The sequence below is a fragment of the Ochotona curzoniae genome, unplaced genomic scaffold, assembly GCF_017591425.1.
Source record: "Ochotona curzoniae isolate NIBS_2020 unplaced genomic scaffold, NIBS_Ocur_1.0 contig_883, whole genome shotgun sequence".
Lineage (NCBI taxonomy): Eukaryota > Metazoa > Chordata > Mammalia > Lagomorpha > Ochotonidae > Ochotona > Ochotona curzoniae.
The window spans coordinates 55,473,975-55,499,121 of NW_024466599.1; the positions used below are offsets into that span (position 1 = coordinate 55,473,975).

Sequence of the window (25,147 nt, forward strand, 5' to 3'; positions counted from 1 at the left end):
TGTTATAGGCTATTCCCACAGCCCATCACAATGATGAATACAGCACTGATGCAACATTCCTTGATGCTAATAAAAAGTAATTTTTTGAAGCTTTAATTTTTTATTTTTATGTTTTAATTTTAATTAGTATTTAACAGATTCATGATGATTTAGATGTGTTTCTAAGAACATAATGATATTTCCTTCTTCCCTCCCATCCTTCTTCCTCTCATTTTTTTTTAAACATTTGAGAGAATATGTTTTAGATTTGCCTGATGGTAAAAGGCCCAATACTTCATCAAATAAGAAGTCTAACAAGTAAAAACCAGAAAGACCTTAGGTGAGCTGGAATATAGACAATATATATGAATAATAATTGAATAGAAAAATGATTATTTTACTCATTTACAGTAAATTATATAAAGCAATTACAAATCACTAAATTTACAATAGTAAAGCATTCTTAACCATTGGTTTGACAAAGATACAAAGCAAAAGTTAATAAAATTATACTTGCAGTGATACTTCAATAAAGATAATTTTCTAAAAGAAATTTTTTATAAATAATTCAGATGTTCTAATTTTTAAAGATGATCCAATAAATCCCAATGAACTGTTGATTAAATTCCTCGATTCATTCCAGTTTTAGGGGCCAACCATATCCTGAACACCATTCTGATCTTTATGAGATACAATAGCAAAAACAAACAAACAAACAAACAAAACGTGCAGCGGCCAGTGCATGGTGTCAGCAGCTAATTCTTTGTCTGCAGTGCCTGCATTTCATGTGGGCTCTAGTTCTAGTCTTGGCTGCTCCACTTCCAATCCAGCTCCATACTAATGGCCTGGGAAAACAGTAGAGGGGGGCTCCACGGTCTCGAATCCCTACATCCACGTGGGAAATGGAGAAGAAGCTACTGATTCTCAGCTTTAGATAAGCCCAGCTCTGTCCATTATGACCATTTGGAGAATAAACTAGTAGATGAAAGATTTTTATCTCTCCTTCTTTTTCTCTGGCTTTCAAGTAAAATCATTTTTTTTTTAAAAAAAAAAACTAAGCATGAAGAATGAACAGTCAAATCTACACTTAAAAGCAGACCAACAACATGCAACCATTATGTGTGTGTACATGGTAAATAAGAGAAACAAGCTCACAACTTTCGCTGCTTGTATAATGTGAATCTTACCTCTGCGATCAAGGCATAGTTTGGAACCATCATAGCAAACGGTCTAAACAGAGCTTTCAGATTGTCTGGCAGTTCAGTCCTGCCTGCATACCCAGGGTTCATGGTGATGAAGGCTGCACAGGTCATTACCAATTTTATTTCCCGCCCCTCAAACATGAATCTAGAGAGCTGTTTAAAGAGAAAGCGTAAGTTAGCAGTTCTGTACATGGCATCAAGTTCTCACATAATTATTTCTCAATTTCAAGACTACATTAAAGAAGCCTTCAAGCGAAGACCACTGAACCCTGCTGTGGGACAAGAGAGGACATTTCTTTCCCAGTTCTGTTTTCCACTTCCAATCTCTTCTGGGGTCAGTGGTTTCTAATCCATTTCCCTTGTTCTGTCTTACTCAACGTGTCACTTCCTTCCTGGCTTAAAATCTGGAGCTCAACATCTTTTGTTAAGCCTCCACAATTCAACTTAGATTTATTGGCAACATTATCTCGACTTGTACTTTCTAGTGTTTTAAAAAAAATCTAACTTAGTTTTAGTTTTGAGGTGGTTGAGTGTCCACTATCACCCTCTTTGCTATCACCCCTTCACTTTATTCCACACTAAACATTTGTGGAGCACTTGTTGTGGGAGTCGAGGGTGAGGGGATGCTGAATTAGGTGTGGAGCCACAGAGCTGGTCCTGAGAAGCTTCCAGGCTTGCTCTGTGCAGTCAGACATGGAAACAGTGACCATTCAGCACAGATGCTATGGGGGGAAGAGTTACGAATAAATACTAAAGGGGCAGTGGGTGGCCTGCTTGAGATCTGAGGAATGAAAAGGGCATCTCAGGTGGATGAGCAGCAGCCACCACTCCAGCCAAAGCCAGAGGAGTAAGAAAGAAGAGTGCATCTTCAGGGAAAACCAAAGAGTCCTCTGGCTAATATTCCACAGAGAAAGCACAGTTTCCCTGGGGGCCTGACCAAGTTTGGATTCTGGGATTGGTAGTAAGAGGACAACTCCAAAGTGAATTCTCAGTTTCTCATTGAGTTCTGGCACAGAGGTGCCACTAATAGATATTAGGAATACAGGGGAGGACCAGGATGCAACTGGGACCATGCACCACAGCCTGGAAGACAGACTGCTAGGCAGGGCAAATGGAAGCCAGCCCTGCAGCTACTCAATGGCTTTCCAAACCTCTCTGTGTCTGTGCCTTCATCTATTTGTCCACTACAGGGGATGTATGTTACTCCAACTATCTCATCCAGCCCCCAGCAAATCAAGGCTGAGGTTGGTTAATTTCTGTTCCGCTCTTCTGGCTGCCCTCTAACTGGTCATGCTTCCATCCCATCTCTGACCTCTGCAGGCTCTGATCCCCATTTCCCTTGCTTTACTTTGAGCTATTTGCTCAGCAAGATGCTAATGTCCTACAAATTAGGTTGTATCTGGAGGCCCTGTCCTTGCATTTAATATAGGCCTTTCCAAAGGCCGTGGGAGGCAGGAAGTAGTACAGTTGAAGGAGACCAAACTTTAGATCACATTAATTCAAATGTGCTCTGTGGTGTCTACAAAATTTTTTGAATCCTTTTCACTCAGAGGAAAGTGCCATACACTTTACAAAAGTTTGGCGCAAAGACATAATACGTGTAAAGCATGTACTGTAATAACTTGTAAATTTAACAGCTTGTTGAAGTCCAATTAATGACTTTATGATTACTTGTTCTGTAGCTTTCTTTCTCTTTCTTTCTTTTTCTTTCTTTTCTTCTTCCTTTCTCTTTTTCTCTCTCATTCCTTCCTTCCCTCCCTCCCTCCCTCTTTTTTTTTAGAGGATATGATGAAACTGTGGAACATTCTTTGTCAGGGTATCTTCCGATGAGAACGGCCCTGCATGTGTGTAGAACTACAGATGAATTTCTAGTGTCCCTTTATTATGCCAGGATGAAACATTATTGATGGACATTGGAGATTTGGAACTCCTCCTCCAAAAGGGGCCAAGGGAGTAGTGGGGGATCCTCAAGAGGCTTTATGCAGTTCTAGTTTATACAATTCAATCTCCAGGGTTATTCTTCAATGAACACATATCAGAAGGTGAATGCAAGTGATGAGGAGACCTGATTCCAATCCTAGCTGTTAGACTTGCTGGGCATATCTTATGCCCCTGTCTTGCAGAACACCAGCACCTCTTATCCTGAATGGTATCTCCAACAGGCTGTCCAGTGCTTCCATGATGCAACTGACCAAGCCCCCTTTCCCAGGAGATATCCTCATTTAACCAGCACCTAAACTTCTTGGAGGACTGGTCTTGCTTGCCTTCTCAGCAGATAATTCTCCAGCCACCCTTGCTTGCCCAACCAGCCTGGATGAAAAGTTGCTCTCTTATGCTCCCTCAACTGAAAAATCCCACAAATACAAACCCCTGCTCACAGCCTGCCGTGCGCTCCTGCATTCTCTTTGCTGCACAGCCTCCTGGTTAAATAAAGCAGAGGTTCTGACCAGTTGAGGTCTGTCTTTTGTCTCTCTGTTCTGATGACTTTTGCTAACATCAACTGCCATCAGCTTTTGAATAGAAAACCTCTTTGCCAGGAATATGCTCATGTGGGACAAAAACAAATGTTAAACAATAAGGTCACATCAGGATCTTCGTCTGACTGCAACCCCTTGTTACTTTTCCAGTCCAGTGGGTTCTGGGGGGTCCAGTCACCCTGAGACTTCCAAGCACTCTTCCATTTTTTCCCTCCAGCACTAGGTTAAGCCTGCAAATCACACTGAAAGCTGTGGAGTCCAGATGAGGCAGTTGATATAGTTGAGAGTAAATGTCCAAAAGTCAAAGCAAAAATAAGAAAGGTGAGGAGGACAGCAGGAGGCAGAGGGCACAGTGACATTGTGTGTGGTGCGTAGCAAGAAGAGCAGAGTCCTTTGAGGGTAGGGACAGAGGCTAACGTCTCTGTGTCCCCAGCCTCTAGCACAGCACGATGCTGTTTTCTGTGTCTTGCCTGGATAAGGGACTAAGTAACCCCAGGAAGGCTTGTTGCTGTGATACTCACCAGGACCACTGGAAATTGGAACTGAACAGGGTAAAGTGAGCAATATCTTTCCTCCCTGGCAATGCATCCTGAGCTCATTGCAAGTTGACAGCATGCCACTCTGACACCTCACCTTAGCTGCTTTGGCGTTCCTGATGGTGATGAGCTGCTGTGCAATGACAGACAAAACTTCTATGTCAATCCGGTTAAACTCATCGAAGCAGCACCAAGCACCTGACTGTGCCAAGCCGCTGAAGAAACGTCCCATCATCTGAAATAAAACCAACCATTCAGCTTTGCATTGCAGAGTTCGACCCAACAAAAGAGAAATGAGCAACTGCAAAGTCACAGCCAGACAAGAAGGACTAGCTCTGGCGTGCTGTTACATAGAAGGGAGATTACAAGGAGCAATGTCCTGTAGGATGAGCCAAGATAGCTGGAAAAGAAGATTCTGAATGTTTTCATCACAAAAAAATCATAAATGTTAGAGATGATGAATAAACTCAATATTCTGAGTTGATTTTGATACAAGGTATAAAGGTATCCCTAATGATGTACCATTATTAGCTGTCAATTAAAAAGTGGATCAACTAAAAAGGTGGCATCTGCAATTAAAACAGTTTTACGTGATATCTGGGCTGTATGGAAAGCAAGCACTTTTCTACAGGCAACGTATTTTTGCTTTTCTCTTATTGCTTTTAATTTAAATTACAATCTAATTTATCTTTTATTCTTTATAAAGTTTTAAAAATTTTTTTATTGCAATGTCAGATATATATAGAGGAGGAGAGACAGAGAGGAAGATCTTCTGTCTGCTGATTCACTTCCCAAGTGGCCACATCAGCCTGAGCTGAGCCGATCCAAAGTCAGGAGCTGGAGCCTCCTCCAGGTCTCCCACGTGCTTGCAGGGTTCCAAAGTTTTGGGCTGTCCTCCACTGCTTTCCCAGGCCACATTCAGGGAGCTGGAGGGGAAACAGGGCTGCTGGAATTAGAACTGGCGCCCATATGGGATCCTGGTTTGTGCAAGATAAGGACTTTAGCTGCTAGGCTACAGTGGTGGGCCTCTTTTATTTTTTAAATATAAATTCTACTTGCTTTTGCAAATAGGTAAGTTTCTCGAGAGTCTAACACATTGAAGAGACAAATTAAAGAACTTAGTAATTTTCAATTGAAAAATGTTGCTAATGGATGCTTTATTGGCCTTAGAGGCATGCGAGTACACAGCTCACAAGAACTGCCAGGCAGAAGGCTGTGGGACATAAGTTAAACTATGATTTTTAATTTCTTTTATAACAGAATCGTAAAGATGAAGGAAAATGAGCATGAATACTGTGACTTGAGTTGTTGGTTAAACATTTGCTATGATTTGAATATTTGTCCTCACAAATTTAGGAATTTAATTCCTAAAGTGTGATATTAATAGTCCCTAAAGGGTGGTGGAAACTCAATGATGGTGTTAGAAGTGGGGTCTGGGGAAGTTATTAAATTGGCTGAGCTGTTGGGGTGGAGCTGCTAGGATTGTCTTAATGGTTCTGTAAGACCACGTGGACACAGACAGCTGTGCTTGCTCCTTTTCTTTTGCAGTGTGACGCTGTACACTGCCTCTGAACTTTGCCATTTGCCACTTGACCAGAGGCCAATGAAACCAACTGATGTTGGACTGAAACCTCCAAGGTTGTGTGCTAAATAAACCTTTTCTCTCTATGAAGTTAGTTGCCTAGTGTATTACGCTGTAGTTACAAAATCTAATACTGCATTTATAACACTACTGCAATATAATGTGAATGAACACCTTTAAAAGCAGACCCAATAGTTTTCTGTTTCAAGTTGGTCAACGGAGCATATACTGCTAGATTTCCTTCCTCCATTTCCCATGAATCACAGACTAGCACATAGGTTTGTCAGACTATCCCTGTGCTCACAGCTACACCTGTTGCTGCTTGGTGATGACATAATGGAAAAGAAACCAGCTGCAAGAAGGAAGTTTTAGAAAAACTGAAAACATGGAGTACATGGGAACGGACTATGTAAATGACAAGGGAACATTTCAGTTCCAAAGCAGAGGGAGGAAAGAATGGTCCCTCAGCAGGTTCTCTAAGAAACTCCAGCACCAACAGCAGTATATAGAAGGGAAGCAGCCATTGGCCTCAGGGATCAGTACCTAGCAGGATTAGATCTGTGGGACATTCCTCCTAACCCAAAGGACACCAGGCAGATTTTAGAGCTGAGTTTTTCCCAGCAGGCTGCTGTCCAAGGAATACCTTGTAAAGAAAAGAGGATAGCTGCCTTAGGGGAGATCCTAGGAGATATTGGGAGAAGACTGTAAACTTGGAAGATGAAGCAAGCAAAGACAAAGAAAGGAGTACATGATTGCAGACCTTCAGTTTAATCACCAAGATTAAAAAATGGAATGAACCCCACTGAACGATACTGCTTTGAGGGGAAGTTTTTATTACTTGGTATTTAATAGGTCTTTCCAACTTCCTGATTTCTCTCTACTCACACCCTATGAGAAAGCCCACTTTCTGCATGTCTCTACTCACTCCCACAGAGCTCACAATTGTTCTTTCATTGAAGAAAGGGGGCATTTTGGGAAAACAAGCAGTCCACGCTAATCCCCTTAGTCTTCTCTTCATACTTAGGGACAAAAAGATCAACAGATATTTGGGAAAAGTCAACATTAAGAAAGAGAAGGAATTAGAAGAATGAAATGAATGAACAACCTTGGAGAAAAGGGGGATAATTTAGACAACAGAAGAGGATTAAAACAAAAAATCCAATAGAATCCTTAGATATTGGGCAGGAAATTGCATTCCTGTAGCTAATAAGAGGCTCTAAAAGAGGAATTCATCAGAGATGAGAAACAGTCCTCAGAAATTAAATTAATATAACTAAGATAAATAAAATGAAATGGCTGCCCTGAGCAATAGAATGGATGGAATTAAAGATGAAACTTCTCTTCCAAATTACAAAACTGCTGTATTCTTTCCTTATTATACAGTGGCGGTCTTTATATTTAAGGCAAATGAAGACACCTGAAGGGGTTCTTGTAAAGGAACAGGTTTTAAAAGAGAAAGAAAGAAAATCTTCCAGATGTTTGTCTTTGATATGGGTCTTTTTGCTGAGATCATCTCCTGGAGAACAGGCCTGAGGTCATGCCGATTATTTTTGTTTGCGCTCCACATACTACATCCTCTCTCCCACTTTGGATTGTGTAGCTTGACTTGTTCCTGGCTGAGGTGGGAAGTGGCTGTTTGAAATCATTCCCTTACCTGTGTTCGCCAGGTCACATGCATAGAGGCTCAGCGGATGTTACTAGTAGCCAAGCTCTCAATTAAAAAAAATACACAAATAAAAACCCTCAATGATGCTTTGCCCGAGAATGCAAAAGCCTCCAGGATATCAAACAAGGGAACATTTTGATTAAACTCTAGTACTAGACTAGTCAGCATCCTTACCCTAATGTTAAAGGAAGGGGAGTGGGATGTGGATGTCCACAGCGTGCCTTTAGCAGGATGTCTCTTACCTGGTGGGTGGCTAACTAGGAAAGTCCTTCACTTGTTTCTACTTGCAGATGGCCCTCAGTTTTTGCCTGACACATGTTCAGTTTGACACCTGGCTGACCATTGCTGCAGTGCTGGGAGCCTGGCCTTTCATTCTTTTTAGTGCCCTGGGGAAATTTGGTCTAGGGTGGCAACTGATTTTTCACATGGAAGGTAAAACTTGGTACGTTATGAAAAGAGGAGACAAGGTCAAGGTTTTTAAATTGAAAGGTCCTGGGCAAAGAGGGACCAATCAGTTTGGAAGGCAGTCTTCCATCTATGGGTCATGTTAGGCAGACATGAAGAGTCAGGTAAAGAGAAAGAGAGAGCATGTGACAAGCAGCAGAATATATAAGAATAGAGGGTATGGGCCATTCAAAGGTGATGTTCAACTATCTGAACGGTCCATTCAAAGGTACTGGGAAAGTGGGGAGCCCCATATGTTGGTGAGGGTGGAGATTTTTTGTCTCTGGCTAGCGGCTTCAGCATTTGGGTGCGCTGGAGAACCAAAGCATTTGTTAAAGGTGACTGAGCCCTACTCTGGGCGTGAGAAAGTTAAACTTGTGTTCAACATGGAGGCTGAGGCAACATAAAATTATAAGAATTCTCTACCAGGAGCAATTCCAAATATTGATCTTGAAGAAAGGAATGCTTCTAATGACTGACTGGGTAACAAACACTTTTACGAGTCAGGTAGTTTCCAAATCTTTGCTTTCAACAAAAGTGAAGGAGAGGTCAATGCCTACAGGTTGCAGATAACCAGGACCACACTTGCAGTCGAATACAATCAGATCCAGTGTTAGCTCCAACAAGGGAGACCACACACCATGGGGAAGTACCGGGATGTTGAGGGAACCACACCCTGCTTCAGTGTCAGGGCATTGGGAAGGCAGGAAGATGGGAAACTCCAATGAAGAAGGGTTTTGTGTACCAGTTTTCTAAGGCTGCCGTCAGAAATGACTGTAAATCGTAAGTAGTCTCAGTGACTTAAAACAACGGATTTATTCTCCCCACAACTCTATAGGCTGGAAGTCTGAAACCAAGGTTTCAGCAGTCATGCTCTATCTAAAGGCTCCAGGGGGGCAGTTTTCCTCGCCTCTAGGCAGCTTCTAGTGGTCACAGCAGCCCTTGGCATTCGTTGTCCTGCAAGGCATCATACCAGTCTCTGTCTCTCATGTGTCTCTAACACAACCTTCTCTCTGTGTGTCTATATTTCCATTTCCTTTTTTATAGGACATCAGTACCCATCCAGTTCCATTGTGACCTCATTGGAATGAGATTACATCTGAGAAACTTCAGGACTCTATTTATTTGTTTGTTTGTTTATTCAGTTATTTTTGACAGTTCCATAGGTTCTAGGACTTCCTGTCCCTCTCCCCCAAGTTCCTGCTCCTCCTCCCCTGTGGACTTCCCCTCTAATATTACAGTGGGAGTTCCTTCAGGAACAGTCAGAAATCCATCATGCTGTTATTGAAGTGTTTCCTGACATTGTAGGCATGGACAATGTTGCAGAGCAAGACTCTGCTTCTAAATCAGGTAGCATTCACAGGTATCAGGTGTTAGGATTGGAATCATCTTAGGGGACACGGTTCAACTCCCAGCGCTCCCAATTAGGTGCTGGTAGACAACAAGGAGGATTCCATGATGACCATCATAAAATGTTTATCCAGTAGAGAGAGGGACCAGAGCCCCCAGAAGCTGACTTTGGTAAAGACACAGCACTCCAGGAGAGGGAGATGGTTGGTCATTTAGCTCTTTGTGTTCTCATTAGGGTGTGATTTTTGTTGCTATTTTTTTGTTTCTCTCCATAATGGTTACTCACTGACCTGGTCTGATGTGGTGGTCTGTGAAACTGAGTCCAAATGGATAAGATAGCCTCTTTAAGGGGGTCTGTTCTCAGCTAAGAGCAGTTGGGAGATTTTACTTTTTTGTTTGTTTTTCAGAGACTATACCAATTGATCATCAGAAAAAAAAATGTTTGGAGTTAATTCTATGATTTTATCTTGTGGTGCTTCCTAATTTCAAAAATTTTTTATTTTTGGAATATTTTAAACATACAATAGAGGTGAATGAAAATATATGTCATTCAAGTTAACAATTGTATCTCAGACACGGTACTATTTTGTCATAAATGCTCTGTATGTGAGAACCTGAAAATTGTTTAAAGCCAAACCACCCTGCATACTCAAACAAAAAAATCAGTAATTCCTTCATGTTATCTAAGACCAATCAATTTTTAATTTTCCTCCATGGTACCTGAACTGTCCTTTTATACTCTGTTTGGAATGGATAAAAACAAGGTCCAAACTTTGCATATGGTTACTGTCTCTTAAATCTTTAAAAACTTATAACAATTCTCTGCATCATCCCCCTTTTGTGTAATTTATTGTTTGAAGGTCTATAGTTTATCTTTCATATGGAATTTCCTGTTATTCTTTATTTAACTGTGTATTTTGGAGGAGTTAAAATGTTTCTACATCTCATACTCTTTTTGGAAACTGGTAATTGATCAGCAGACTTAATGAGACTCAGCAGGCTGAAGTTTACATTGTTTTGAGCAGTAATAATTCATGGATTATCACAACAGAAAATTTAAGTTTTCTTGTCACATCACTTTAGGAGAAGTTATGATTGGTCAATAGATTATTGGCCTGATTCATCCGTTATAAAATTTCCAGTGATTTTAGCAATAATGGTCACTAATAGATATTATTTTTTGAGAGGCTGCAACAGAGTAATTTCTAATGTTATTATACCTTCAATTGTTAATTATGATTCTAAATAGTTTTCCTTAATTCCTTTGTTATCTATACGCCCCCCTGAAATAAATATTTTACAGGAAAGGCAGGACAAATGCTTAATGTTTTTCATTTATTTTAAAATAAGTTGTGCTCTAGAAAAAAATACATTTTTCACATATTAATGGCTTTAAAACATTTAGTGTATTTTGATCTACTCCAATTGTTACTATTATCCCATGTTTCATGTTTTGTTCAATGGGTGCCCCTTTCAATAAGGCTCTGATTATTATGTATATAATCATGATAATTTACAGGTATTTTGTTGTTTTAGATAGGACAAGATATTGCAGATTAATTTTATCCATTGTCAACCTCAGACTCAGAGCAAGCTCTGGTTACTCATGGTAGGGAATGGTATTTAAAACCACCATTTAAGTACTAGAAGTACTTGCTGTCACTGAGCTGTCAAGTATTCAAGTCACTAGGCTATCAATGTCCCTTTTCAAGAGGACAGAATAATGAGACAATTTCTGAGAAGATGTGTATTAATAGCAAATTAAAAAAAAAAAAGAACTATAAGTCACTTGGAAAAGCCAAACAAGCTAAGAGAAAATAGGAAAAAAACAGAACAGATATTTCACAGAAATGAAACACCTAATGATTATGAACATTTGGAAAGATGCATAAGATAGTATGCTTGCTCCCTAGTAATCCGGGGAATACAATGAGAGATCATTCTATGCTGTTCACCTTGAAAACAACTGATGAGCCTGGCTGGAAGCCTGGGTAAGAATGTGGAGCACTGGCACCTGTTACACAGGCTCAGGGGAGACGTGATCACTCTGGAGAAGCTTCGTCCTTACCGAGTCAACATGAAGATGGACATGGCTTGGAGCCCAGGACAGAGTAACTATGCATATATACACCTGGAGATGGAGTAATGTAATTATATGTATGTAGTTATTTGTATGTATGTATATCTATGTGGCAATCTCTATATAATCATATATATTTATTATATGTATAAATTTTTAGTAATATTTAAAGGGAAGAAAACATCTGATTTGGATCAAAAGACATGTCGGAATTTTTTTTTTGCTACAATTACCTAGTGGTGACCACTTGTCAGCAAACAACTGCTCCAAATCTTGCCTCTATCTATGCAAGGTAATATGCTTCCATACGTAACCGAAACAACATGCCCAGCACCGTGTCTGCAAAACCTGCACCCAGGGTTTGGGAACTTTATTTCCTGTATGTAGGTTAGGAGAGTTCTGAAGGTGAACAATTCCCTAGGGAAAGCTTAGGACAAGAGAACTGAGCGGAGTGGGGACTGGCAAGGATGTTCATCCAAGTGAGGATCTTCAGTTCCACCCCCACCTGTTCAAGGCCCTCTTCTTTCTTGTGAGGATCACAGCAATCAGAAGGAGCAGGTAAGAGAATCACTGGGAAGGGAGTCTGCTGTGGGCCACAGGGAACATCATCACTAACAGACACAACAGTGACACAAAAAAGAAGAGATAATCTCCTTTGACTTACCAAGCTTAGGTTTCCACATCCCCTGCTTTGGTAACTTCCCATCACACCTGGCTCTCAATAGCCACACTGCTATTGTGGCCAAGGGGTGATCACTGGAACCTATTCTGCCAGCTGGAATCCTGGGTCTAAAATCTGAAATGGGAACTATTCGCTTGTCAGGCTGTATACAGAGAAAGCACTACAGTCCCTGGGGCCAAGGAGGTCCCTGACTCTATTCCAGTCATGCTGTTTAACTCTTCTTTGGAATCTATGCAGTATCACAATCCCAGCGTCTTTTTAATGAGTTTATTTATTTCTAATTGTTGCTTCAAAGATAAGAGTTTTGATATGTTTAACAGTATGACCACAAAATTAACAAAATAAAATGGGAGAGTATTTAGGGAGAGAGGAGAACAGGTGCAGGAAGTCGAGGCACAGAGAGTGGAAATGTAAAAAAGCTGTAATAAAAGCTTCACCATTAATGAGAAGATACATATTTTCAGTTACAACAGTCCAACAAATGCCAAACAAAATGAACAAAGACAACTATCTCTTTCAGACTCATTCTGGCAAATGTCAGAAGATCAAGAACCAAAAGGAAAATGTCCTATAAAATGTCAGAGAGGATGAAATGTGTCACTAATACCCTAAAAGGTATTAAGTGTTCATGTTCTATCATTAACAAAATGGATACTAAACTGAGACAATTAAGCAAGACCTTTAAGTTAAAGAAAGAAATTATTTTAAACCTATAATTCTACCACTATCAAATTATCAACTATCTGTAATAATTAAATGAAGACAATTCTGGATATCCATAAAGTTGAATGAGAAACTATTGCACGGAAGTATTCCAACAAAATAGAAATATAAGAAAAAAAGCAAAAAATCAACCAAACAAAAATGAGATACAAAGAATAGAGAGAAGGAAAGACAGAATGATTTTCCCTCTGTTGGTTCACTCCACAAATGGCTACAAGGGCTGGAACTTACAAAATAACAAGGAAATTTCATAAATCTTGACATGGTACATGAATAATCAGAACAGAAGGGAGGAAGGTTGTATCTTATAAAATTCTCATCTATTTAATGAGTTAGCAGACAGTGTCCAAAGCTGATACATACAGATACTACAATAAATGCGTGCCTTTGCAGCTTTAACAGCAATCATCAGAAGAGTTCCCCACCAACAGGGATCCCTATAAATATCTGGTGTAATGGAGATGCTTTCCAAGGGTGAGATCAAAGTAGTCAGTAATATTCTAAAGTGTTTTATATCTTTCTTATTATCTCAGGGATATGCAGAGTATGAAAAGGTTATCGAAATGTTTTCAGATTTTGACATATCATAAATAACCTTTAAGAAAGTATCATTTATCAAGTTTTGGTATAGTTTCAAAACAATAATATTGACAATTAACCCAAAAGGTTCTTAAAAATGTTTCTTCTGTTCAGAGTGTAATAGCCATGTGAGTCTAGATTTTCTATAAATGCTTCATGAACAGAAGGAATCTTAACAGAAGGAATGAGGGAGTAAATATAAGAATCTGGTTGTTTTCTATTATGGCAAACATTAGGAACTCAAAAATATGAAATAATACAACTTTTTTTTTTAAAAAATTGGGAGCCATTTTTCAGACAAAATTGATATCTTATGTGTAATAGATTTATCATGATATCAAAATAAACAACTATATAAATATGTTGATTTTACTCTCTGACATACTAAGAGTCAATGGATATAACCCATACAGATAGAAGCTCTTTGGAGTTCTCAATGATTTATGAGTATAAAAGCGTTCCACAACTAACAAGCTTGAAAATTGCTACACTGAAAAACCTTAACTTTCAACCTCCTGCACATTCTATTTTCAGTGTGCAATTTAAATTGCTCACCCCTCCCCACACCTCAGAATTCTCTCCCCTCCTTATTTTACATTTCATTTCAGCTCTTTCTCATCAGTAGTAGGCAAAGATCTTCTTCCCCACCACCACCTAGCAAATGCTTCTTGCTCTTGATTCTTACCTGGACTATCCAGACCACTGTATATTGGAGTCTTCCTTGTTTTTCCTTTTATTCTACTTTAAGTATTGTTTGCCCTGCTTTGACTTTTCTCTCCACCACCCCATTTTCTCCTCATTTTGTTATGCTGTCTTGAAGCAGAGAAAAGACACATGAAAGACGCTGGCACTCTACCTTGTAGTCCAAACCATCGGAGCAGTTAAAGACCACACACTGGATAGCAAGAGCTTTGGCGAGGTCTTTGGTCGTCTCTGTTTTCCCAGTGCCTGCAGGACCAGCCGGGGCGCCCCCCAGGTCTAGCTGCAAAGCCCCCATGAGGCAAAGATAGCAGCGATCCTGAAGAAATCAATAAATTGTTATTATTCAAGGGAGCTGACTCCAATCATACATTCATAAGTCCTTTCCCTTCAGTAGGAGGAAGACCACTATTTCCCATGAGAAATTTTCACAGCGTTTGAAGTAAACTCAGAGATCCATGCATATATGCAAATAATGTAATGCAAATGTTTGTTCCACAAAGCTGGATCCAGAGTAAATCCTTTCAAGAATTAAGGTTAGATGATATTTTTAAATACTATTTTGAGAAGAAGAAAAAAAAGCAGTCTTACATCTATATGAACGGGGGTGATCAGCTACTTACTGTGAGGGGTGTGATAACCAATCTTGGGCATGCACCCAAATATTCATAGCCATAAGTATACTGGGAGAGTGCCATTCTAGCCACACAGTTATCCAGATCTACATCCCAATAGTAACGCAGTTGTCTCTGCCAGTCAAAGGATTCAATCGTGTCTACCTACATGGGAAATAGAAAGGTTACACATATCAGATATCTTTATCTAAGGAAGAAGACATGACTGTACTTAAATGAAGCATTTACCTTGGCTTGAACCAGTTCGGTGACTATATCCCTTGCATGTACATCAATAGTAATCAGTGCAGTTATGATGTTTCTGTGTAATTTAGGAAGACTGCCTCGGACTAATGCAGCCAGAGCATTTAATCTCTACAAATTTAAAACAAAATTCATAGTGAATTATCAGCATCAGCTTGCATACTTATTTTTTTTACTGTTACATTTAACGTAGCCATTTGCTAAAACCATCTAATTTTAAAAATGTATAATTCTATGACCAAGTAGGATGATATTGTATGGGAAATTTCACTCCCATAACATTTCTATAAAGTTTGTATTATTTCCGCTGGCATTTTACTTTTGAGCAAACTGAAGGGCAGAGAGGATAAGTCAATCTTTGGTAGTCATACACTACGAAGTGGTGAAAATGAGACTGTGATAGACATTAGCTAGGAGGAAACCCCAGGCTCTTAGTCACCATGTCAGGAAGTCTGTAGAGAAGATTGCCTCCTTGGAAAGTTATATGTGTTTAAAGGTGATACTTCTCACTTTCTGGGCTAGTTTTCTCACTGATAATCATAAAACATGAGTATGTTTAACTAAGTCAATGACAAAAAAATGAAAACATTTTTGGATCACATTTAGCTGTGGTTTTCATCTGAATGCTTAAATTTGAAGATGGGTTGTGGAGCATCAGATTAAATCTTGTAACATGAGGATCCCATATTGGAGTGCCATTCCAATTCCAACTACACTATTTCTGATCCAGCACCCCATTAATATACCTGGAAAGGCAGCAGAAGGAGGTCCAATTACTTAGGCCTGATGAGATACCCGAGTGGAGCTGTGGGCTCTTGGATTCATCCTGGCCCAACTACAAACTTTATGGCCATGTTAGGGGAGCAAGCCAGCACATAGAACTTACTTTTTCTTTGTCTCATTCTTTGTCATTAACTAAATAAAATAATTCCCCCAAATGAATTAAGGCATACTTTAGTCTTGTTCAAAGATGAGCATTGCCTCTGAGAGCCTTGCACTACAGCCCTGAGTTGTTGCTTAGGCTGATCCCAATCAGGGACCACCTCCAAAGAGAGGTTCATGGAACTTTCCTTGGGATATCTTTCCTTTTTCTGGCATGCTGGAGATGAAATTCCACAGAGGACTCTTTGTCAGAGTGTTTTCTTCCATTTTAAGAACGTGTTTCCTTCTTGTTCATTTTATAAGCGAATCTTTAAAAATTCAATATTGCTTGTAAAGAGAATTGTATTTGAAGATTAGGCCTGTATCTTCAGCAGATACCTAGTGTGAATGTATTGCCTCATTCCCTAGGTTTGCCTTCTACTCTAGTGGTTGTTTATTGTGCAGGAGTAGTGCAAGATTGCTTGATGCAATCCCACCTTTTGTTGTTGTTGCTATTGATTTTGTTGCTTATGCTTTTGGTGTTATGCCTAAGAAATCCATGCCAAGGCCAATGCCAGGATTATTATCCTCTATGTTTTCTAATGGAAAGCATGTTTAAATGCCTGAATGTATGTTTAAACCCTTAAGAAATTTTGAATTGATTTTTTTGTGCATATGGTAAGATAAGGGTCTAATTTCTCTTACAACTCAAGAACAAAAACCCAATAATCCAATTTAAAAGATAGAGGAAGGACTTGGATACACATTTCTCCAAAGAATGGCAACAGTTACATGAAAAGATTCCCAACATCACTAATAAGAGAAATGCAAGTCAAAACCATAGTATGATGAAACCTCATACCTGTAAGGAGGGAGACTATAAAGAATAATAATAGAAGAGTGTTGTTACAGATGTAGACAAAAGGAAACTCTTGTTCTGTGGTGATAGGAATACAAAATGGTTCAGCCACTGTGAAAAACGTATGGTAGTTCATCAAAACATCAAAAGTGGAACTGCTCTACAATATTGCTTTCGTTTTTCTACTGAGCATATCCAAAAGAATTGAAGCCAGTATCTCAAGGAGACACATCTTCTCCCCCATTTTCATTGCACACTATCCATGAGAGTCAGAATGTGGAAACAACCTCAACATCCGTCAGTGGATGAATGGATAAGGAAAACGTGGTATATGTAGACAACAGGATATTGTTCACCTTTAGAAAGAGGAAAGCCTATATATGTTTATTTTGTATTTTTGCATGAAGATTGTCTTATATCAGAGAAAACATACAATAGTTGTTCTTTTGTGACTGGCTTATATGTAAACAAATATATACATACATTTTGATAGATGATCTGTAATGGATAGACTAGCATACTGGAAAGTGAAGATATAGTATGGTACACATCTCTACTCCTGAATAAAAGGAGTAGTTGAAACAGTTAAATATACCTGGATAGTATGATAGTAGACTTTCTATCTCTGCCTATACCTATAATGCCATGATGCATTTGAGTAACTTCTGTACTAAAGACGATACTAGTATGATAATATGTGGGGAAATGGCAGGAGGAGAAAAGAGGAGAGGAGAAAAGGGAGTGGGGAAAGAGGAATCCCTATACCTACAAATCCACAGGAAGAGAGCAGAATGATAGCTGCCAGGGGCTGGGCACAAGGCAAAATGGGAATTTGTTCAAGGTATATAAAGTTTAGATTACACAAGATGCATCAGCTTTAGAGATATGCTATGTAGCACTGTGCCCATTGTTGATAAAACTATTCTGCACTTAAAATTTTAAGAGGGCAGTTATGCTTAGCTATAAAACAACATTTCACAACTGTGACTGTAAGTCTTTAATACGATAGTATTCATTCATTCAATGAACAGTATTTATATTCACTCCAGTATTTATTGTTTTGCTGATAGTTTGACTGATGTTTTGACAATCTTGCAGAAAAACATTCCAGGCCTAGAAATGGCACCCAATCCTGAGATTTCTCCACATTAGGTAAACTTTCATGAGAGGTTGTTAAATTCCATTTCTCCATAAGCCTTTCAAATACTTATAGCACTGTTTTTTCAATCTTCCCTGTTATTTGTATTGTGTTGAAATGTATATCACACAAACATCAGGGTCAAGTCCCTAGGAAATGGAACAAGAATATATGTAGTGAGCCTCTTTGAGCTTTGTGAGTCATGTCAGGGCATGAGCATTTCTGAAGGAAATCACATCACTGAGATCACGATACTTTTTTGAAATCCACATGTAGATTTTTCTCACAATGTGAATTTCCCATAAATATTTTGGAGATCCCTTCACAGGTGCAATGTCCTCCTGCCAAAGAGCTCACCTCAAAATTCACTTTTTCAAAAGCTTCCAGGGCCTCCACACAATTGATGTCTTCCCTGTCCAGACACTCAGTCAAATCACGGCACCACATGATTTGAGAAATGGTTAGGATAACCTGCAAGAAAACATCTCTGTTAATTGTGTGATGGCATTTCACCCAAGAAGAATTCACAAAGTTACCAGGTGCTAGTTACTTGAGAGGGATGGCCAGCAGTCACCCACTCTGTCCTCGGTTTGCTCTGATAGTCGGCGATGGCAGCTTTGCACAAACGACGCAGAGACGTGAACATGGCTTCTTCTACCTTACCAAGCCATTCTTCCACATTGCCTCGGGCTTTCAGACCTTTGCCCAGACCTACCTAGAAGGTTATCAGAGCAACAAGAAAATGGCTGATGTGAGTCTCATGAATTGTATAACTGCTGAGCTTGTATATGCTGAAGTTTGACCACATCATTATTTATTGCTTAATTTTAATGCTCCCCCTTGAGGCAACCCCATGCAAGTGTAGTTGATACTTCTATTTCTTCATCGCTTATTTTATTTTTTCTACTTCCTGACATTCAATTTTTGCCCTCAATACTCTGAAATCTTATCTCATTGACATTACTCATGTCTCTTCTCTGAAAACCCAACAAATGCTTCTTGGTCCTTTTATTTTTCAGATTTCTGGCCACCTGTATATCCTACTTACTTTGGTCTCTTGCATCTGTTGGTCTACCCTAATTTAAAATTTATGTTTTCCCATGATCCTATCCATAGTGCCTCGCCCCCACCCCTTTCTCTTCTGCAACTAGCAATGATTAAATTTTTCTTCAAGCAGATCAATTCAGGCCAGATAAAATGTTCATGGGTTCCTGTTACTCCCTTAGATACACAACTCTGCTCTAACTACATCCAACTCCTTGGCATTTCCCTGTGTATGTCCTCTTCCTGGAGTGCTTTTATCCTTCTAAGCCCAGCTTTTTTCACCCTTCTAATGCATTCACCTACCATATGTTAGAAGCTGCACAGGGCTCCAGAGTTGCTCCTGCCAGTAATTAACACTTACGTAGTGCCCATTGGGTACTGCTCTCAGTAACTGATATGGTAACACCCACCAAGTGCCATCTTCCCATTCATCAGGTACCTGCACTAGTTCCCATTTCATTGATGAGTGTAAAGGGTGGGATTTGAATCCAAGTAGCCTGGCAGTAGAACTGGAGCTCTTCACTAGTTCACTATTGTTTTTCTTGTGGAAAGTTGAATTATATACAGCTCCAATTTTCTCCACTTTTCTTTCCAGAAAACAGAGCTTGGTGTCTCTGCTATGGAATTTACTATGGTAATTTTTAATCCTTTGACTAAGTCTCCATTAGACTTTGAGCTCTTTGAACTTTTATCTTGGTTATCCAGTGTATTTCAACAACAAGCTAACAGAGTGAAAATCAGATACCTCCATCTCCAGCCCCAGAAGCGTAACAAAATTTATAAAGAATCATCGAAAAAAAAAAGCACCTCACCCTTTCTCCCTCTGGTGACAGCATCGCTAAAATATCATTAGTATAAATTTTTTCTGGTTCTCCTTCCATACCAGGAATCTTCCCTTCCGTGGGAGGCATGAGAGCAAATTCCAGCTTGGAAATGGAGTCGAAGCATTTCCTTAAGTGTGGCTGCACAGCTTGCGGATTTCGTGTCTGGGCCAAAATCTCCAGAAGTTCATCATTTGATAAGAAGTAAAACCTATAGTAAAGAAAATTCTTAAATTAAAACTTCAATCTGAAAAAATTCTTCAACCACTTTCATTCCCCATCCACCCATTTCCTGGACTTCCTGATATATGAATCCCAGATTCATGGGGAGTGGCCACATATCTCTAAATAGCAATGTTTTAAATATTAGTGATAATGCATCTCAAAGCCTAGAACTAATACTTAATAATAAAATACGGATATTTTGGAAGGCAGAATGGAGACGTCTCAGATATCTGAAAATATATCTACCATATGACCCAGCCATCCCATTCCAGGAATTTATCAAAGCAAAATGAAGTCAGCATACGACAGAATTATATGTACTTTCATGTTTATAGCAGCTCAACTCATAATAGCTAAGAAGTGGAACCAACCCAGCTGCCCACCAATAGATGACTGGATATAGAAAATGTGGTACCTATACACTACGGGATACTACTCAACCATAAAGAGAAATGAAAGTTTGTCTTTTGGAATTAAATGGGCACAACTGGAAAGCATTATGCTTAATGAAATAAGCCAGTCCCCCACAAGTAAATATTATATATTTTCCCTAATTTGTGATAATCAATACACAGAGTATAAAAAATGTAACCTACAAATACAATAGTGACTCTTTGGGATATGATTAGTGTATACAGCCTTTGTTCATATTCCCAAGAAGCAGTAGCTTTTTTGCTTTTTTGTTTGCTTTTTTTTGGTCTGTAATTATTTCTATTTGCATTGCGTTGATATCACTACTTAGTGGAGTGTTAAGCTTGTAGAAAAATAAATATATATACGTGTTAAAAGAACTGTGAATTACATTGAATCTGTTTGCATTAATATTGCTTTAACATAAGAATTGATGAGAACTGTGTTGTAGTTATCATGTATTTGTTGCAACTTGGGCTATAATGTATCAATAAATTCTTCAAAAACATTTTATACAAAAAGCTTAGATATTTTTCATAAAAATAGCGAAGTGTTAACTGCCACTATAATACTGATTTCCATTTATGTGTTTGTCTTACTTGGCTCTGAGCACCTGGGATGATTATATTATAATCATGTGCTGCATAATAACACTTTTGTCAGCAATGAATCACATATATCAACACTGGCTCCTTAATGACATTGTGTTTGTGTAAACACACTCTTTGAGTACATAATGTTGAAACTACTTATTGATGCATTTCTCAGAGAATATGCTCATTGTTAAGCCATGTATGACTATATTTATTTTCCCTAGAATCTAGATTACTAGTCACACATGACTAGTATTCAATGTATTATTTGCTGGATAGACAATAAATGGAAGGGTGGTTGCAGAAAACTTGCCTGGTTCTATTACTATGCACTGGATTTGTCTCCCCACCCAAAGGCATATGTCAGGTATTCCCTGTAGCATGTGTTATTAGGAAAAGTAATAGAATATGCTCTTCCCTCACGCCATTTATAACTACATGAAGCAATCCCAGTGTAGAAATAAAAACCCTAAACAGATGCAGGTATATACTATTAACAGCAATATAAGCAAAGGAAAATTGTGTAGAACAGCATTTTACCATAGATCAGGAATAGCAAAACTGCTCACAAATCTGGCCTGCCACTGATCTATGTAAATAATTTTACTGTTACACAGCTATAAAGATAGAGTTGCTGTGTCTCCTGTGCTACAATAGCAGAGGTCAGTAGCAGGTATTGCAAAGCCTTAAATATGTACTTCATGGTCTTTTAATAATAGTGTTAAAAACTGCTATTCTAGAGAACTAAAAATATTCTTCTAAATGTTATTTTTTATGTAACATAATTACTGTATTGCGCCTATGCCCTTCAAATCAATCCAAAGGTATTTGATTCATTATCTTAAATATCCTATAACAGGTAATGGTAATAAACTATTAAGGTTTAAGACAGTGGTTTTCAAATATATTTTTGCAGTTAACAAGGGCCCATTTAAAAAATTGATACCCATATTCTTAACTGCCTCATATTTTGAAGAATTAAGTGGACAAACCAGCATCTAGCAAATGCTCTGGGTTGTTCCCTGTCAACTTGATAATGCCTTGGATCTGGGGGAAGTGGGGATGACATTTCCAAGTCGAGGATTACATTCTTCCCACAAGATGATGTTCAATGACACAGGGAAGATGGAAGGAAAGCAGAAACCAGGACTGAAAATAAAAATCTCCTTTGTTTTTAGGGGTCCTGCTGATAATCATTCCTTTTTCTATTTCTGAGGGCTGAGTCTTTCTGTACTCACAGATTTCCCCGAAGTGGCACCCAGTTCTTCCCTATGTCTCTGGTGCCTGTGAAGGATTCTTAACTCCTTATATAGGAAAAGTTTTGCCAGGGTGGCCTCTGCATTCCTGACCAGAGGTGGAGATGAACTGCTACAGTCTCAGTATTGGCTGAAGCTCTAGGATCAGAGTTGCCAATCAATCACACATTTAAAAACAGATTCCAGCTCATCTGGGATGTGGGTGCAGACTGCAGGGCCCTTACTCACACGAGGGCAGCAAAGCTGCTAAGGTTGGAGTAGTTGGACAGAATCCTACAGGGGTTCCACTTTCCCCTGAAGGAAGCTACTCCAGGCATCCCAGAGATCTTATAAAGTCTCCACCAATAAACCTGAAGAAAACTGCTCTGGTTGCTGTTGCTTTTGATATGTACCACGGTGGACACATGCATACACGGGCATGCCCACATGTATACCAACACCAAAACCAGCAAAACAACACTGCAATCAACTTACCCATTTAAATCTTTGGTACACATTGTGGTTTTATCCTTGAGTCTTACCCTCCCTGACAAGATACCAACTGGACTTTCAATACTGTAGAACTCTCTCTCTCTCTGTATATGTCTCTCTCTTTTTTGTTTTTAGCTCCATGATATTTTAAGGTTACAACTTCAAACTGATTAATAATCTCAACTACTGAAGCATACACTTGGTTACTTTATAAACTTACCTTGGAAAGATTACTCTCTTCGATTCTAGATATGCCTCCAGACACTTCTGAATTTGGTCAAGTAAAGCATTATTGTTTTGAAAAGTCTCCAAAAGACCTGTTCAATGGAGGAGGCGGAAAGCACTGGTAAAATTGTGTTAAAATAGATAACATGGCGTTTTAAATTATTCATTTCCTTTTTAAAAAAGAAAGGATTATTTATTAATTTGAAAGTCAGAGTTACAGAGAGAGGAGACAGAGAGAGAGATTCCATCTGCTGGTTCATTCTTTTAGATGGTCACAGCAGCTGGGGTTAAGCCAGGCCAAAATCAGGAGCTAAAAACTTCATTAAGGCCTCCCAGAGGAATGGCAGGGGCCCACGTACTTGGGCTGTGTTTTGCTGCTTTTCCCAGGACATTAGAGGTGAGCCCACTTCAAAGAGTAACAGCTGGGACCAGACTGACACATACATGGGAAGCATTTGTTGCTGGCAGCAGCTTTACTTGGTATGCTACAGTGCTGGCAATGATAATAAAATTTTTAATCAAAATTTAAAAATGTTAACTTTTTAAAATTCAAAAATTTAGGTTTATTTATTTTACTTGAAATAATTATATACAAAGAGGGACAGAGAAAGAGATCTTTTATCTTTCATATGGTTCATTTCCAAAATTGTTACAACAATCAAAATTTGGATGATCCAAAGCTGGGAACCAGCAGTCTCCCATATGGGTGCAGGATCCCAAGGCCTGGGGCATCCTCTATTGCTTTCCAAGGCCACAGGCAGGGAGCTGGATCTGAAGTGGGGCAGCTGGGACTCAAACCATGCCCATATGGGATGCCAGAGCCAAAGGTGGATGAATATTGTGCTATGCCAACACATTTGCCCCCTCCCCAAATATTGACTTTTTAACAAAGATTTATTTATTCTTATTGGATAGTCAGATATATAGAGAGGAGAACACACAGAGAGGAAGAGCTTCCATCCTCTGGTTCACTCCCCAAGTGGCTGTAACGGCCAGCATTGAGCTGATCCGAAGACAGGAGCTTCTTACAGGTCTCCCCCACATGTGTAGGAACCCAAGGCTTTGGGCTGCCCTCAACTGCTTTCCCAGGCCACAAGCAGGGAGGTGGATGGGAAGTGGGGCTTCTGGGACATGAACTGGCATCCATATGGGATCCTGGCATGTGCAGGGACCGAGGACTTAAGCTGCTAGGCTACTATGCCGGGCCCTGACTTTGTAAAAGCTTTTGTTTTATTTGCTGGAACAGATATAATAAATTAAAAATATCTACAATACCGGAATACACTTAAGTAGCATATTGATGGACTTATGACTGTTTAGGAAGGACTATACTATCATAACGATATAGGGGAAACCGGTGGGAGGATAGAGATTTGGGGAGGGGGAGAAAAGAAATCCGTGAGTCTACAAAACTGTACCATACAATAATAATAAAATTAAATTAAAAAAACATTTGTATATGGAAGGCAAAGTTATAGAGAAAGAAACAAAAAGGGAGGGATATATAGAGAGAAAGATATTCATTCTACTGGTTTACTCCCCTCTTTAAATGGTCACACAGCCAAGCAGGGTTGGGCCAGGTCAAAGCTGGGAGACAGGATGTTCATCCAGGGTTCCCACATGAGTATAAGGGCCCAAATACTTTGTCCATCCTCCATTGCTTTCCCCAAGCCATTAGCAGGGAGCTGGATTAGAGGTGAAGCAGCTGGGACTTGAACGAGCACCCATATGGGATGTCAACAGTGCTAGCCCACAAACATTATAGTTTTGCATGAAAAGGTTTAAAAAGTACAATTAGTGGATGTAGCATTCAGAATAACAGCCCCTCAAAGATATCTATGTTGTAGTCCCCTAAATATATAAATATAGATACAGCAACTTGGCCAATGTGATGAAGTTAGGTGTCTTGGTGAGGAAGAATGCCCTGTGTCACGTGGTAGGACCAATATATATACAAGGGTCCTTGAAGGAAGGAGCCTGAGAACGAGCTATGAAGACAGGTTTGCTGACTGGAAACGAGCCAGGTGCCAAGGAGAATGGGAAACTTCTATAAACTGCAACAAGTTCAAGTTTTATCATTTTTCAAACTTTTCCTGCTTCTGTTTTACGTTAAGAGTTTTTGAGAGAGAGAGAGAGAGAGAAAAAAAGCAAGAAAGCTGTCTGGGAACGCTCACCCTGATGAGTTACGTGGTGCATTTATTGAACAGCCAGTAAGCTTACTGAGGCTTTGAGACAAAGCTTAAGATTCAATAGCCAATTGCACTTCCACGGAAACAGGCCCTACTAAACCACATTTCAGCCTTGAGACTAGAATTGCAGCAAATGGGTAACATTTTCACTTGTCTTAATGAATCAGTTAGCAGTAA

General features: G+C 39.3%; 1 protein-coding gene across 1 annotated transcript in view; it reads right to left on the reverse strand.

The window, feature by feature from the left end:
* DNAH6 (dynein axonemal heavy chain 6) overlaps positions 1-25,147 on the reverse strand; it is a 232,916-nt gene that overhangs the window by 133,253 nt on the left and 74,516 nt on the right. Inside the window, exons 22-30 of the mRNA XM_040993368.1 lie at positions 22,777-22,873; positions 19,592-19,811; positions 18,286-18,450; positions 18,093-18,206; positions 14,863-14,988; positions 14,623-14,778; positions 14,157-14,318; positions 4,292-4,429; positions 1,167-1,334 (exon numbers count right to left, since the gene is read on the reverse strand). Coding sequence (XP_040849302.1) covers positions 1,167-1,334; positions 4,292-4,429; positions 14,157-14,318; positions 14,623-14,778; positions 14,863-14,988; positions 18,093-18,206; positions 18,286-18,450; positions 19,592-19,811; positions 22,777-22,873 — 1,346 coding nt within the window. The remainder of the gene's footprint in view (positions 1-1,166; positions 1,335-4,291; positions 4,430-14,156; positions 14,319-14,622; positions 14,779-14,862; positions 14,989-18,092; positions 18,207-18,285; positions 18,451-19,591; positions 19,812-22,776; positions 22,874-25,147) is intronic.